The following is a 14,513-nucleotide window of genomic DNA, read 5'->3' as shown; positions in this document are numbered from 1 at the left end:
TTTACCATAAAAAATCACATTCATGAAAGTCGTGGAATCATAGACAAACCCATTATTTCCTTGGCAAAAATCAGAATGAATGATTTTCCATTATGCAGGTGTTTCATATTTTGCTTGGAAAACTCGTTTAAGAGGAAACTTTTCCTAGTATTCCTTGATCATACCCAAAAAAGAAAAAACAGAACGGCAAGTCCCAAATAAGAAAAGAAAAGCAAAATTTGAAACACGCAAAGGTCCTACCGGGAGTCGAACCCAGGTCGCTGGATTCAAAGTCCAGAGTGCTAACCACTACACCATAGAACCTTTGTTGTTAACTATTCTTTATTTATTTAAATAGAGAAAATCAAAACAGCAAGACCTAACAATACAATTGGTATGAACTAAAAAAATAATCCAGAGACTCCAACCGGTCTTACGTATTAAACATCATTACCCAACTGGAAATATACGGCTCAACTACTGCTTAGGTGCTACTCTTGGTCTTGAAATGATATTGGACTAAATTGGGAAGTCATGGAATATTAAAGTAAATACCATTATAGCAGTCACTGGGGAAGTTATCGAATTGGTTCATAAGGTTGCAGAGGTTTACATTTCCTAACATATGAACCAAACCCCAATGCATATTAAGTTCCAATTATTATTTTCCTTGGTTTTTTCTGGGTTTGCAAATGGTTAAGAGTTGAAACAAACCCCTAACCCATGTGGCTTAGTCAGCCTACAGAATTGATCGTGTTGGGGGATACTAGCCATTCTTCACATCAATGATATTTGAGACACTGAAATATCGAAACCAAGAGCCGAAAGGTAGATAAAAACAATCGTATTTATGTACAGCTATATCTTCATTGAGAAATTTCTGTTTCCCAAGTATCACCTTCTATGTAAATAAATCTTGTTTTGTCACAAGCATTTGCTAGTGTTGGTAGTAAAGAACAAATAAAGCAGCTTTACAATGAAAAGCTCAAACCTATTATTTTTCTTTTGATTTCTTTCGCTTATCATTCTCCCTGATTTTCATTTCGATTCACATTCTTACTTCTAGGGAATTTCCAAACCCATTTCGGGTCTTTTCAGAGGCAATAATTGGGTCTACTGAGAATGATGACTCCCTTTCATTGCCACTCTTTGAAAGACTTGAATCATCAGTGGCTATTTTTATCTATTCAGAATCTTTTTTTGGCAACTTTAGGTCGCCAAATTGCAATTTCAATGGTTCTCTGGCATTTTTGAGACCATTAGTTCCCTCACCGGTGAGTTCTAGTGGCTTCTCGGAGTCAGTCAGGAAGTCTTCCAGTGTTGCAAGAGACCTCAGCTGCTGGCCTAGCGATGCAATCGTTTTTTGGCACTCTGCAAATTTACTAGCAGCCACAGCAAGCTCCTTCTCCTGTCACAAGCCTCAAGACATCAAAACCAATGTATTGAGGAAAGTAGTTGGTGTATACAAAATTACTTATTTGTTACCCCCAACAACCAATTGCAAGTAATCAAAGACAGACATGGATTTGACAAGGATCCCACATCTCTCATGGTCCCAATTCAATTGAGCAGTTTTAAGGGTCTATCTAGATATAACTCCAGAAAAATTGTTTAATTATCGCTCAAAAATACTCTTCAATCAAGAGATAATCGAGGCCACAGCTTGAACTTTCTTTCCTTTGATAACATTTGGAACAGGTCATAGCCAGCCGAATGAATCAGAAGTCAATCCAATCACAAACTAATAATGTCATTCATGGGCATGGTCCTGTTTCCCAAGACATTAAAATATATGAAAACTGAAAGCTTGAAATTACTTATTTTCAGAGATATAGTTTTATTATTACTACATACCAAATAAGAAAAGGTATTATTTTTGTCCTGGAAAACTGACCTGATTTATCTTCAATTCACCATCATTGCTTTTCACTAACCGCAGCTCTGCATCACGGTAGATCTCAGCTTCTCTTTTGGTTCTTAAAAGTTCATCCTCCAATTTCTGACACTTGGCCACATTTTCAGCAGACAAAGCACGCTCCTTCTCAACCTCTTCTTCTAATGAATTAACTTTCAAAAGCAAGGATTTGACCTCAGCTTCAACAATTCTGAGTTGCGACTCTGCTGTTTCCCGCTTTGTTCGGATGGCCTTTAGATCTTGATCTGTAGCCTGCTTTAATTTGTCCGCAAGAGCTAGCTGAGTCTGTAGTTCTACCAATTTCAGCTCTGCTTCTCTTAGCTGACCCCGTGATGTCTCAAACTGCTTTTGACATTCAGTTAAAGCCATCTTAAATCCCTCTTTTTCTGCCACTAACTTCTCCAACTTTTCCTCCAGTTCGGCAGTCCTGTCAATCATGGCGTCGAGTTCAGCTTTTATATGGCTTTCACCAGCATTGACTTCATCCACAGCAGGCCCTGTCTCAAGGCAATAGCTACCACTTTCTGTATCTGGCATTGCCACAAGCCTTTCCATTTCAAGGAAATCATCCATGAGATTTATTTCTATTGAAGGCACCATAAGGTTTCTTCTGAGAACCTTCTCATTCTTAAAATGATCAAATTCCGAGACTAGAGTTAATGCCCATGAGTCAGAACGGTTTGGTTCACATTCATTAGGATCCAAGCCACTAATTTTGTACATATCAGTTTCAACTGCCAGTAGCCTTTCCCCACAGTCTGACTGGCTATCTGCAAAAGATTCTACACAATTAGAGGCAGAAAACGACTTGTGATCATTACCAAGGGAAGCTTTACGAGCCATGGCTTTTAGCCTGCGGCACTCAGCTTCAAGCTTAGCCACCTTCTTAATGCTTTCTAAATGTTGTTTGCTGGCTGTTTCAGCAGCTTGCGTGCTCAAGTCTCTCTCCATAATCCTGATTTCTATCTCGTCCAGCCGGGAAAGGAGCTCAAGTTGGAGGGCTGAGTTCTCTTTTTCTGCAGCCTCAAGCTTTGGGCGAAGATCAGAACCAACTGAGGAAGTAGTTTCAGCTTCAGCAGCCTGAAGCTGGACCTGAAGTTCAACAAGCTGTCTCTCAAGCTCAGATTTTTCAGATTCCCATTCATGAGTTTTCTTTTCAACAACTTCGTTGATCTTCTGCTCTTGCTCTTCTCTTGCTTGTCTAAGCTGCCTCACACATTCCTTCAGTGCACCATCAAGATGACAGGCACGATCTTCAAGAAATGAGTTTTTCTTCTTGGCAGCCTCAAGCTGTTGCTTTAAAGAGAGTACTTCATTTTCAGCCTTCTCCCAGCCTAGAATTGAATAAATGTAATTGAAGAAACTAGTATGTAAAGCACTAGTAAACCAATGTAGCAAGAGAGAATAAATTCAAAATGAAGGCTAAATATGCTAGGTCCCTGAATTTGGCCAAAGTTTCAATCTCATCCCCAAAAAAATTTAACAAGATATTTTTACTCTTTGAACAATTTAAAAGGAAACAATAACGCCCGTGAGTCAATTGACAATTGAAGTACACATGGCTGACATACGGTCAACGTGGCACAATTATAATCTGAAATGAGTGAATGACCGACAAACAGAATAACAACATTTCCATAATCCTGGACTTAGAAGAACTATTTCAAATTGGTAAATATCTCGTCCAACTTTAAAAAAATTTACTCCCAAAATTTTGTAAAATTTATGTCATAACGCATTAATAATTCATGAAAAAACTTGAGACATGATTTAGTGAGAAAGACGAGACAAAACATGCTTCGAAATAAACATCATTATACAATGCCATAAAGATCTCTAATTGCTTATACATTACTCTCACACTTCCCTCAAATATTTTCTAACGCAATCTTTCTCTAAAATCCTTTTTTTGGGCATTCAGAATGGTCTGACCCTAATGATCTATTTTTCACACAAGTTCGAGCTTTTGTGACCATATGAAATACTTTAGGCTTTCTATCATTTTTTTTTTGGCTAACAATGCCTAAAAAAAGTTGCATGAATAATTACAGTTCAAGATGGAATACCTGAGACAGCTTCTTCTGCAACTTTGGCATGCTGCTTTACCAATTCTTCTTTGGCACTAATGTTTAGAAGAGCAGCAGATAATTTCTCCGTTAAGGTCTTCACACTATTGTTAACTTCTTCATCATTGTTTGCAGATTTAGATGTGACTTCCGGTGATTGAGTATTTTGAGATGGATATGCCTTTCATGAGAATATAATTTCAAAAGAAGATAAGATTTTCTTTCCACATCATTCAGAGGACAAAACCAATCTAAAACATGCAAAAGGAACAGCACAATGCAACAGTTTATGATCACAAAAGTCATCATCCTTCAAAGGAAAATCAACTGATGCACACAACTCCACATATTCATATTTCATATAAAGCAAATCTGAACAACTCGTACTGTGAGGAAAATTAAAAGTCAATGCCACAGATTAACCCAACAGGACACTGAATATTATGAGAACTAATCACCTAGAACCAATTACCAGAGAGCAAATTCGTTGCAGACCCACAGACCCATAGACGTACGACAGAACACACCCCCCCCCCCCCCCCCCCCAACCTCTCCCACCCGCTGATTACAGTTTTTCTTTTCTTGGTTTATACTTCAACTAGTAAACAGCCATCTTTTAACTTGCCTCATATGCCCATACAGATGAAAACCACGGACAAACTCAAGACATTAACTTGCTTTTATAATCACCAGATTTGCTTCTGTTGTCACTTTGGCCTAGAAAGTTTTACCCATCACAAAACATATACCGCAGAGAAACATCCAATATAAGTGAGATAAAACTCATGCACTTCTTCCGTTCACTGAAGATGATCTTTATTGCTGACTATGGTATACCGAATTGAGTAATAAGGCATTCAAAAAATGGAATTTAACTCCATCCAATTGCAAAGGAGACCAGAAACTATATAGCAGGCACATGATTAGGAATAGCAGGACAAACTTACAGAATTCCAGTAGAAAACTTGATCAACTTATCTTTTAAGGTTTTCATCATACCTCAGTATTACAGCAAATCTGACTCCTATACTTGGCCACACATTATTCTTTTATGAGTATCTTTTGCCAAATTTAACAAAATTCATGTAGCAGTGTATCTTGAATACAAAACCATCACTCACCAGTCAAAATAAAAAAAAATCAACATTCAATGAAATTGGGTAGTTACAGCTTAAAGAGCCCAAACAAGTGTTTTTAACTGATTCTTTACCATGACTTAAGGTGGCATTCAAGGAGGTGGGCAAGTAATACAAAGACATCAAATGATGGGATTATCACAGTCATAGATAGACATAAAATATTGGACAGCACTATGCACAACAGAGATAATCCAATAACACTCGCACCCCCCACACGCACACATGAAAGTGTTCCAGGCAAGCCCCATATTTTCTAAATTTCCACAACACGCAACTCTTAGTTCTGGAAGTACTTTTGCTTCAAGCCTTATTTCTGGAAATACTCTCAAGTCAAGATTAGGCTGCAGGTTCTGATGAATTCAGAAGGTTTCTTCATATTCTGACCCGCTTCAGCTAGCCTCAGACAGAACAAAATTCCCATCAATGCAAATACCACACCATGCTGGGGAAAAACTATGGTCACATATCTTGGTGGGATCAAACACCACTGGCCGCTGAAGATGATTTGACCCAATGAAAAAAAATTTGGTACACAAGTTACACCAACTTTCCAGAGTTATTATGAATATCCAAGGGAACACTAAGATTAAAATACAGTACAAAAGGAATATCAGTGCCATTAAAAAACCTTCTGCACAGCAACTCCAAGGACCTACAATAATATGACAGTGAAGAAAAGAAGAAAGAGGTGAGCCCTAGGGTTTGACTCAAGTGATAAATGCATTGGTGTTGGTGGTATGCTCCATCCAGATCTAAGGTTCGAACCCTTGGGTCCAAACAATTTCTAAGGGTCATCGGATGGGGGAATTTCTGTTTGAGTTAGCCAAGGTGCACCCATGGGAAACTCCTTGCTGATGGCCTATGCATCGTGGGATTAGTCAGGACTTTGTTCCGGACACCTAGTGACAATTAAAAAAAGAAAAGAAGAAAGAGTGGTTTCTGATTTGCTGATTTATGGTGGGCATGAATATTCGGACATTTGTATAACAGGAAACCATGAATATATTTGTGCAGAAAATAAGTCATTACCAGACGAGAGAGAGAGAGAGAGAGAGAGAGAGAGAGAGAGAGAGAGAGAATTGGAAAAGAAAAGATCATTATCTATGTAACGGGAGGACTACAAAATCCGGTCTATTACGGCATAAGATCATCCCATTTTTCCATTCAACACAGCAATCGAATTCACCAAAAGGGATGGCACGGATTCATCTACACCACAATGCTACTATCACCTACCTGCTCGTCAGAGAACCTTTCAGAATGAGAAGATAACGATCCTGAGCTTTCGGTCTCTCCGGGACTCTTCTCTGAAGACTTCCTTCGCCACAGCCAGCTCCGCCGGTCCATTTTGAATCCCAACAAAGCAGCACCTCAGCGGCCTGTCACAGAGGCTTCATCTGCAATTTCATAAAGCCACCAACCATAAGTGCTACATCGAGAAATATCATTACAAAAAAACAACACCGGGGAGAACTAAATCTGAGCCCTCTGTGCTTGAAATCTCAACAAAGATCGAAAGATTCAAATCTGGGAACGTTTATATCATCCATAACAATAAACCCAGTAGTGTCTAGCAAGTGAGTTTGGTTTGTTTGGGAAATTCACAACTTCCAAACATCGTAAACAAACCAAAAGAAGCAAAAATATGAAACCAGATACTGTTCAAACAAAGAAGGATGGATATTGCGGTAATTATTAGCTTTGCTTACAATTCACTCTCCTATCAAATCCAACCTCCATAAAATTAATTAACCTGGGCTTTTCTAAACCAAGCCGGAAAGGAGTGGGTATTTTGAAATGCAACATCAAAATATAAATTGAATACAGATTGCATTTAAAATTTTCTTTGAAGATTATTTCTAATGATAATTACTTCAAACGAAATATCAGAACAAACCGTCAATCCGCACCTACCAAATGCTCTAAATTTTACGCCATAGGATGTGTGCGTGTGAGTGCCTTGTGTGCGAGCGAGAGAGAAAGTGAGGGAGGACCACAGAGTACTGTGAAATAGACAATACCCATTTCAAAATATCCGAAAGAAAACTGGGAAACAGCAAGACCACTTCAAAATATCACACAGAAGTAAGGGAGAGAGAACACCCGTATCAAATTTGCTTATAATTCAGAGTCCCATCTAAAAAAAAAAAAAACTCAACAAAATACGATGCCCCGCGATCAAAGGGGATGCAACGGAAATATTAAAAGAACATTTTAAGAGTTTGATTACAGAGAACACCAAACAATGTGCAGAGATCTGTGGAATGTCAGGCGCAACGTAGGGATTGAAGAAGGAAGGAAACGTGGAGGATAATAGTACTCCGTATTTGTATTTAGCCTGCTTCTGTGTAGAAAATAATTCAAAAAAATACAAGTGTGGGGCCATTGCGAGCGTGTAGCTTGGAGAGCGAGCCTCAAAAAAGTCCACTCCTACGCTTATAATTGCAATGAGCTTCTTTTCTTTTTTCAAACGGAACCTGCATGATTCCCGCCCTTGAATATGGGACTTGCCTGCAACTGTTTCTCCACAACTATGGGTACCATCATCTAGAGCTTGACTAGAAAACTAACCAATCATCGTTCTCCATAAAAATATCTATGTTGTTCTTATTCTTCCCCCAACTTGCTTTGTATATCTTTTCAAAAACATGTTCTACATTCATAAATAATAGATGGTTCTAAATTCTTTCAAGGGATCTCGATATTTATCAATTTCTGCTTGGATTTTTTGTACTTTTTTTTTAATCGGGTCATATATATTATTAGACCATCAGGCTCTTGACGTCAAGTGTGTTGATTAGTGAGCTTGTAAATAGATTTTTTTTTTTCTGTTTTATTGTTAGTTATAAGCATAAAAATTTTTTGTACATATCAATTCAAATTAGTTTGGTTCTAGTTTAGATTTCTTGTAATCTGTCTCTCATGTTCAGTAGGAAGAAAATGACGTTCAAATGCTAGATGTCGGTTCATCTGATTTAGACATGATCCCATAATTTTCAAAAGGAAAGATTCGACTTGTATGTTGTAAGTTTCCTAGGCTTGTCTGTGTTCGTCAAATTAAAGAACATTCTAGCCATGATTGAAGCCCCCTTTTTCGCGTGTATGCAAGCGAGAACGCCGCGAACACGAGAAAAATTACTCTGGCCCCTTGGTTGATATTAGTTTAGCAATTTACCTCAAGCCCGTGACACTACAGATCACTCGCATGGATGACATTCAACCAGCAATTACTGGGTTTGGTGGGATGTGAGAGGCTTCTATTTTCATAGCTAGCGCGCTCCCAAATAACGTATACATTTTGCTTCTTCCATTTGTGACTGTGACTTCCAATTCCTGAGTTTTTGGGATTTATAATAGGATAGAGTTAAATGCATGAATAAGACTTTATAATAGGATAGAGTTCAATATGGTCATTTTTTTCTCTAAGCTCCTTATGAGCATCCTTGCGAAATAGCTGAGTATAGAGTATTCCCTTGTGGACTGTTTTGCCCTTTTGCGCTCTGCTAGATTTAAGTCTTTAAGAGACGTTACGCCACCTTCATGGCCGTCGCCATGCGACAGCTAGGCCTTAGCGGACAGTTGCAGACCTGGTCGCACAATCCCCCCAACCACTACCCGAGGTTTTCGTTCCACTGAGACCAACTAAGATCATTGATGGGAAAGTTTGTGTCATTTTTTCAAAAGAAGAAATAGAGCGATCTGCAGAACCATTCAAGTTCTCGATGGTTATGAAGTTTATGAGGCAACTCCCTTCCTTAGACACTATCCGTTCCTTCATTCGGAGTCGTCGAGGCTTGGGGTTGCAACATATGGTCTTTGCAATGCATAGATCTTAGAACGTCTTCATTCGACTTTCCAATGAGCTAGACTTTCTGAAGGCTTTGTCCAGGAAAGCAACGGACATTAATGAGATAACTTACCGGGCTTTTCACTGGCATCCCAATTTTAATGAAGACAAGGAAAAATCGTTAGTTCCACCAAACTTCTATCATGAATCTTTCCTGAAGAACATTACTGCCCCTATCGAAAGATTCTTGCGCCGAGACAATATCACAAAGTGTGCCACTCGAACCGATGGGGCTTGGGTGTGTGTGGAAATGGATGCGGCTAAGGCACCTCTAAATGGGATTTAGATTGGAATCTCCCATAAGCCAACCAGCTTGTATGTGGTGATTGAATACGAGACCCTTCCAGCATACTGCAGAAAATGCAATGTCCAAGGACACAATGACAGAACCTGCCACTGGTAGGGATGGAGGAAAAAAGGAGGGGGAGAGGAAAAAAATGATGGGGAAAAGCAAAGCAATGGAAACCGAAATTAGGAAGACAAGTTGAAGGGGTTAACCACTAGAAATTTGGAAAGAAATCATGGGGAGGGGCAGAGTAACGTAGCAACAGAGGAACTAGCTAATAGGAACTTAGTGATACAGACACCGCAAGTGGAGGGGGGTGCAGATTCGCCTTCAAGAGTGGAGGAAACAAAGGAGGGAGAGGTTGAGATAGAAGGAGCAGAGCGGGGAGGTCGGGGAACAAGGTCACTTGAATGAAACCATCGGTTTGGATCCCTTGTTGATAGAAGAGGTTACCATGGTGCAAGATACATGTCAGCTGGGGGGTGAGCTATCCAATGGTTTACTAAGAACGGGTGAGATAGCAGAACAAGTGTATGCCATGGAAGCTGTTGAACATGCTCTACTACCAAAGATGGATGAGATGGCCACCATTCAACTAGGTGAGGAGGAACACGGTTCTCATAGAGGGTTTTCTATTGTATCCAGAGGGGGAGACAGGGACACACTTAGGGAAATTCAAGGATTACCCGTCAGATAGTGATACGCAGCCAAGAAAAGCGATAGACAAGAATAGGAGAAGATTAAGAAGGTCTACTAGGGTTCCAAGCAAGCCCTCACAGTTGAATCTATAATGTGTAAGCCTCTATTTTGGAACATAAGGGGGTTGGAAACATCAAGGAGAAGACTACAAAAGATTGCGAAAAGCATAGAATAAATTTCCTTGTGTTGGCAAAGCCATTTGCCAAAGGAGACAAAGTGAAGTTATTACAGAGAAGGTTACACTTTGAGTCCTTTTATTCAAACCAAAACATGGGAGGGAAGTTATGGTTGCTGTGGGGAGAGGACTTATAGGTTTCAATCATAAATTTTAGTGTCCAACATGTGACTGTTTTGTTGCCATTTGAGAACCAACGCCTTTACATGTCATTCGTTTATGCGAAGTGTAGATACCAGGATTGCAGGGAGTTATTGAGAATACTACAACAAGATATCCCGCACGACGCAACATGGCTAGGTCTTGGGGACTGTGATACGTGAGGATGATGAAAGACGTGGGTGGAGACCCCAGTTGAGGGTGGCAATGGACGAATTTAATGAATTTATTGAATTATGTGGACTAAGAGATATAAAGTCAACTGGGAGTTTGTTTTCCTAGTGTAATGGACATATGGGCTTGGCTCGTAGCAGGTTGAGATTATGTGTTTGATAAACTTGAAGGCCATTGCTCTACTCCCATATTCAAATGACATTTTCAAATCACGCTCCCATGATTCTCGAGTTAAGTCGTGATGCATCTCATTATGGTCTAGCTCCCTTCAAATTCCAACAAATGTGGGTTTCTCACGAGGGGTTTAGGAAACTAGTTCAGGAGATTTGGCAGCAACTATTGGAGGAGTTGGGACTCAATCAACTGGCAGTTAAACTCAAAAACTCAAAGCGGCACTAAAAGAATGGAATACCAGCGTGTTTGGCAAGACAAAGCAACACATAGAAAGTTTGGAGAGGAGGATCAAGAGCCTAGAACACCAACTACAACAACAATTCTCGAAGGAAATAGAGTTGGACCTGCTAGTTACAAGAGAAGAGCTGGCAGTGTGGAACCAACAGGAAGAAACATTGTTAGTGCATCAAGAAAAGTTGAATTGGCTGGAGAAAGGGGAAGCCTCGGCCCAGTTCTTTAGGGCCTTCACCTCGAACTCAAAAATTATGGTGCAAGAGATGAGACTAAGGGATGGTAAGGCTCTTAAGACCGCAAAGGACATTCGCTTGGGTGTTGTAGATTACTTCAAAAATTTCCTTCAAGCTAGGCCACAAAGGGCTCCTCCAGATTTATTAGAGTAGGTAAATGTGGAGGTTTTTGAACAAGATAACCTCACACTCACAAGGCCCCCAACAAGCCAATAAGTAAAAGAGGCTATGTTCTCAATCTCGATATACAGCAGCTCGGGTCCATATGGGTTTGGTTCGGGATTCTATCGATCATGCTGGGAGTGGGTGGACAAGGATGTGGTGGATGCTATTACAGAATTTTTTAGAGAAGCCCCTTTACTGAGATTTTATTTGGTATCTCATCTGGTCCCAATTCTAAAAGGCAAAAATTCCATGGGCTTCGAAAAATTCAGACCCATCAATTTGTGATCGGTGATCTACAACGTATGCTAAAAAATCATAATGAAGAGGCTATTCCCTATCTTTGGTAGACTGGTATCCCTGAAACAAGGTTCTCTCCTATCAGGTCGTAGTATTTTTTAGAACATATCCTTAGCCCAAGAAATGGTTCATCAAATCAACAAACATGCTACCGGAGGAAATGTGATTATAAAGGTAGACATGGTAAAGGCATATGATAGCATAGATTGAGATTTTTTGCTACATGTTATGAGGTCCTTCAGATTCTCTTAGGAAGTTTGTGGGCTAATTAGCGAATGTATTTCATCCCCTTGGTTCTCAGTGGCCATGTATGGGACCATAGAAGGCTTCTTTCCTTGTGGTTGTGGGTTATGACAGGGGGACCCTTTGTTGCCATATTTATTTATTTTGGTTGAAGAAGTCCTGTCTAGGATGCTAAAAAGAATTTTACAACTGGAAAAATAGAGCCGTTTAGCCACCCTCGGGGTGCTCCGTTAATCTCTCATTTGCTATATGTTGACGACATTATGGTATTTGCTAATGGTAGTTGTGCGTCGATTAAAAAGATCAAGGATATCTTCCAAAAATATGAAGAATGGTTAGGACAAGGTATATAAGCAAGGAGAAATCAGCTATGTTTTTTTCAAAAAACATCCATGCGGGTAAACGAAGGGGGTTGCTACGAATGATAGGCTTCTCGAAAGGCTCTTTCCCCTGCTCGTTAAATATCTGGGTGTTCCACTAGTTACTAGCCGACTCAAAGTGAGCCATTTTGACGAGCTGCTAACCAGTATTAGAGAAATATTGGGAGGCTAGCAGCACAAACTGTTGTCAAATGGGACCAGGATACTTCTGTTGAGGCAGGTGGTGGCTAGCATGCCAATTCGTTTACTTTCTGTAGTGCAGATGTCAAAAGCAGTCCTCAGTAAAATAAACCAACTTATGAGCAATTTTTTTAGGGGGTCCTTAGAAGGAAAATTGAAAAGAAAATGGGTAGCCTGGTCTTATTTGTGTAGGCCAACGTCAGAGGGAGGTGTGGGGCTACGTATCCTTCAGGAAGTCCATAGCTAGCTCCTCATGAAGTTTGCATGGAAAATATTGACTAAAAATTCTATATGGGTGAAATTCTTCAAAGCCAAGTATGTAAAAAAACAAACACATTACATTCCTAGAGCACAAAAAAGGTTCCAACTTTTGGAAAGGTATTATGAAGAATATTCCAAATATCTTTAGCAATGCGAGATGGTGGATCCGGGAAGGGAAAATCTCTTTTTGGCTGGATCATTGGCTGGAAAAAGGCCCTCTTGTGGAGGAAATGTCCATTACTGAGAGACACTCTCTAAAGTAGGAGTGTATGATTGAAAATGGATGGGATGTTCATTTGCTAAGAAGACTGGTAGGAGACAACAAGCTAGAAGAGATTCTAAGCTACCTGGGACAACAAAAAGAAGGTGCAGATATGCTAGTATGGACTCCAAATTTGAATGGTGGGTTTTCTTCTAAAAGCGCATGAGAGTGTATTAGAGTCAAAACTCCAAAATCAACCTAGTCAAACTGGATTTGGAATGCGGCACTTCCAGAAAGATACTCGGTAACCATGTGGAAGGTGAGAAATGTCTGCCTAAGTGTTGACAATAAAGTACGAAAGATGGGCATTCCCACGGTATCAAAATGTGAGTGTTGTGTAGATGGGTGTTTGGAGGACCAGCACCATGTGCTGGTGATAGGAAAAATTGCAAAGGAAATATGGAAAAGAGCCTCAGCTTAGGTGAGCATGCCTTTCGACCTGCATAGATCATGAAAGGAAAAAGTGAAACTATGGTTCAGACATGCAGCAAGAGCATCCTAAAAAAGGTGCCTTATTGGTCTCATACTGTCTATTTTAACGTGGTCCCTATTACTCTGGCACTACAAAGCTCGAATGGAAGGAAATGTGGCGTTGATAGAGTCTCTCTAGCAGTCAATCAAGGCTGCCATCGCATGGGTTGGAATTCGACTAAAGAGCTAAAAACTAAATTCAAGTAGGTGATGAGAAGCTGTTGAATGCACTTTCGATACTGTTTAAAGCACCAAAACAGAAAAGATGACATTGTGAAATGGAGGAAGCCGATGCAGGAATGGTGTAAATTAAATGTTGATGGAAGCAGCTTAGGAAATCCAGGTCGTATAGGGGCTGGCGATGTTATTAGGACGATCAAGGGAAACTAAAGCTGGCCTTCGCATTAGGATTGGGCCACAGCACGAACAACCACGCAGAACTCATGGCTCTACTACATGGTCTAAGGTATTGCAGAGAACTTGGCCTAGTGCAGGTGGAGGCTGAGTTGGATGACCTGTCAGTGGTTCACTGGTTGGAGAAAAAACAGTGCGGAATCTGATATCTGGAGGAGTATTGGGATGAGATCAAAGGTCTAATTTCTAGCATGCAGGTGGTGGTAAGGCATGTTTTTAGGGAGTGCAACGTGGTAATAGATTCTTTAGCTCGTTTGCAGAATGGTTGAGCCCTAGAAAGTGGACGCAGTTTTGTGATCTGCCTCACCTACTCAAAGGCATCTTGAAAATAGATAGAATAGGCCTTCCCGTTATGAGATATTAGCTCCCTTTAATTTTTTTGTAAACTTATAAATCGGCTGGTCTTGTTTTTTATGTGGCAGCCCACCCCTTTACTGAGGTTTTAATACAACATCACCCCTGACAGGTTTACTTTAAAAAAAAAAAATATGGGTGTAATTGGATTGGTCAAGTTTGTACATTTGTTAGAATCGAATCAGTATATACTGATTTTAAAAATTTAAGAAATGATATCAGACCTACTACCAAAATTGAAACTTTCGATTTTTTCAGTTTCAGTCCAATCCAACCTGATTTTTTCGATTTTATGGATTATCTATGTTAGTAATAATATGATATTTACATATACTAAAAACACAGACTTTATAATATTTATAGTTGTCCAAGTAAACTCTCCTGGTAGCATTAAATTGTCGGTAAG

The 14,513-nt window shown here is 39.8% G+C and overlaps 1 protein-coding gene and 1 non-coding gene across 2 annotated transcripts; both read right to left on the bottom strand.

The window, feature by feature from the left end:
- Positions 1-231: 231 nt before the first annotated feature.
- TRNAQ-UUG lies at positions 232-303 on the bottom strand. The gene has a single exon. It is a non-coding gene; the product is annotated as a tRNA-Gln (tRNA).
- A 482-nt stretch (positions 304-785) lies between these two features.
- Positions 786-6,966, bottom strand: LOC122303323 (filament-like plant protein 3). The gene is made up of 4 exons (XM_043115069.1): positions 6,336-6,966; positions 3,961-4,141; positions 1,874-3,228; positions 786-1,387 (listed from the first exon to the last, which is right to left on the bottom strand). The coding sequence occupies exons 1-4, from the start codon at positions 6,444-6,446 to the stop codon at positions 1,163-1,165; spliced, it is 1,872 nt and encodes a 623-aa protein (XP_042971003.1). The 5' UTR covers positions 6,447-6,966; the 3' UTR covers positions 786-1,162.
- Between the last annotated feature and the right edge of the window lie 7,547 nt (positions 6,967-14,513).

This window comes from Carya illinoinensis, chromosome 3 (genome assembly GCF_018687715.1).
Source record: "Carya illinoinensis cultivar Pawnee chromosome 3, C.illinoinensisPawnee_v1, whole genome shotgun sequence".
Classification (NCBI taxonomy): domain Eukaryota; kingdom Viridiplantae; phylum Streptophyta; class Magnoliopsida; order Fagales; family Juglandaceae; genus Carya; species Carya illinoinensis.
Note: the sequence above shows the minus strand (reverse complement) of the source record. Positions and strands in the feature narration are given on the sequence as shown.

Coding starts and splice junctions, on each gene's coding strand:
- LOC122303323 (XM_043115069.1), bottom strand. CDS start 6,446: ATGGACCGGCGGAGCTGGCTGTGGCGAAGGAAGTCTTCAGAGAAGAGT. Junction 4,142..6,335: donor AAAGGTTCTCTGACGAGCAG/GTAGGTGATAGT, acceptor TTCTCATGAAAG/GCATATCCATCTCAAAATAC. Junction 1,388..1,873: donor GTGAATTGAAGATAAATCAG/GTCAGTTTTCCA, acceptor GGCTTGTGACAG/GAGAAGGAGCTTGCTGTGGC.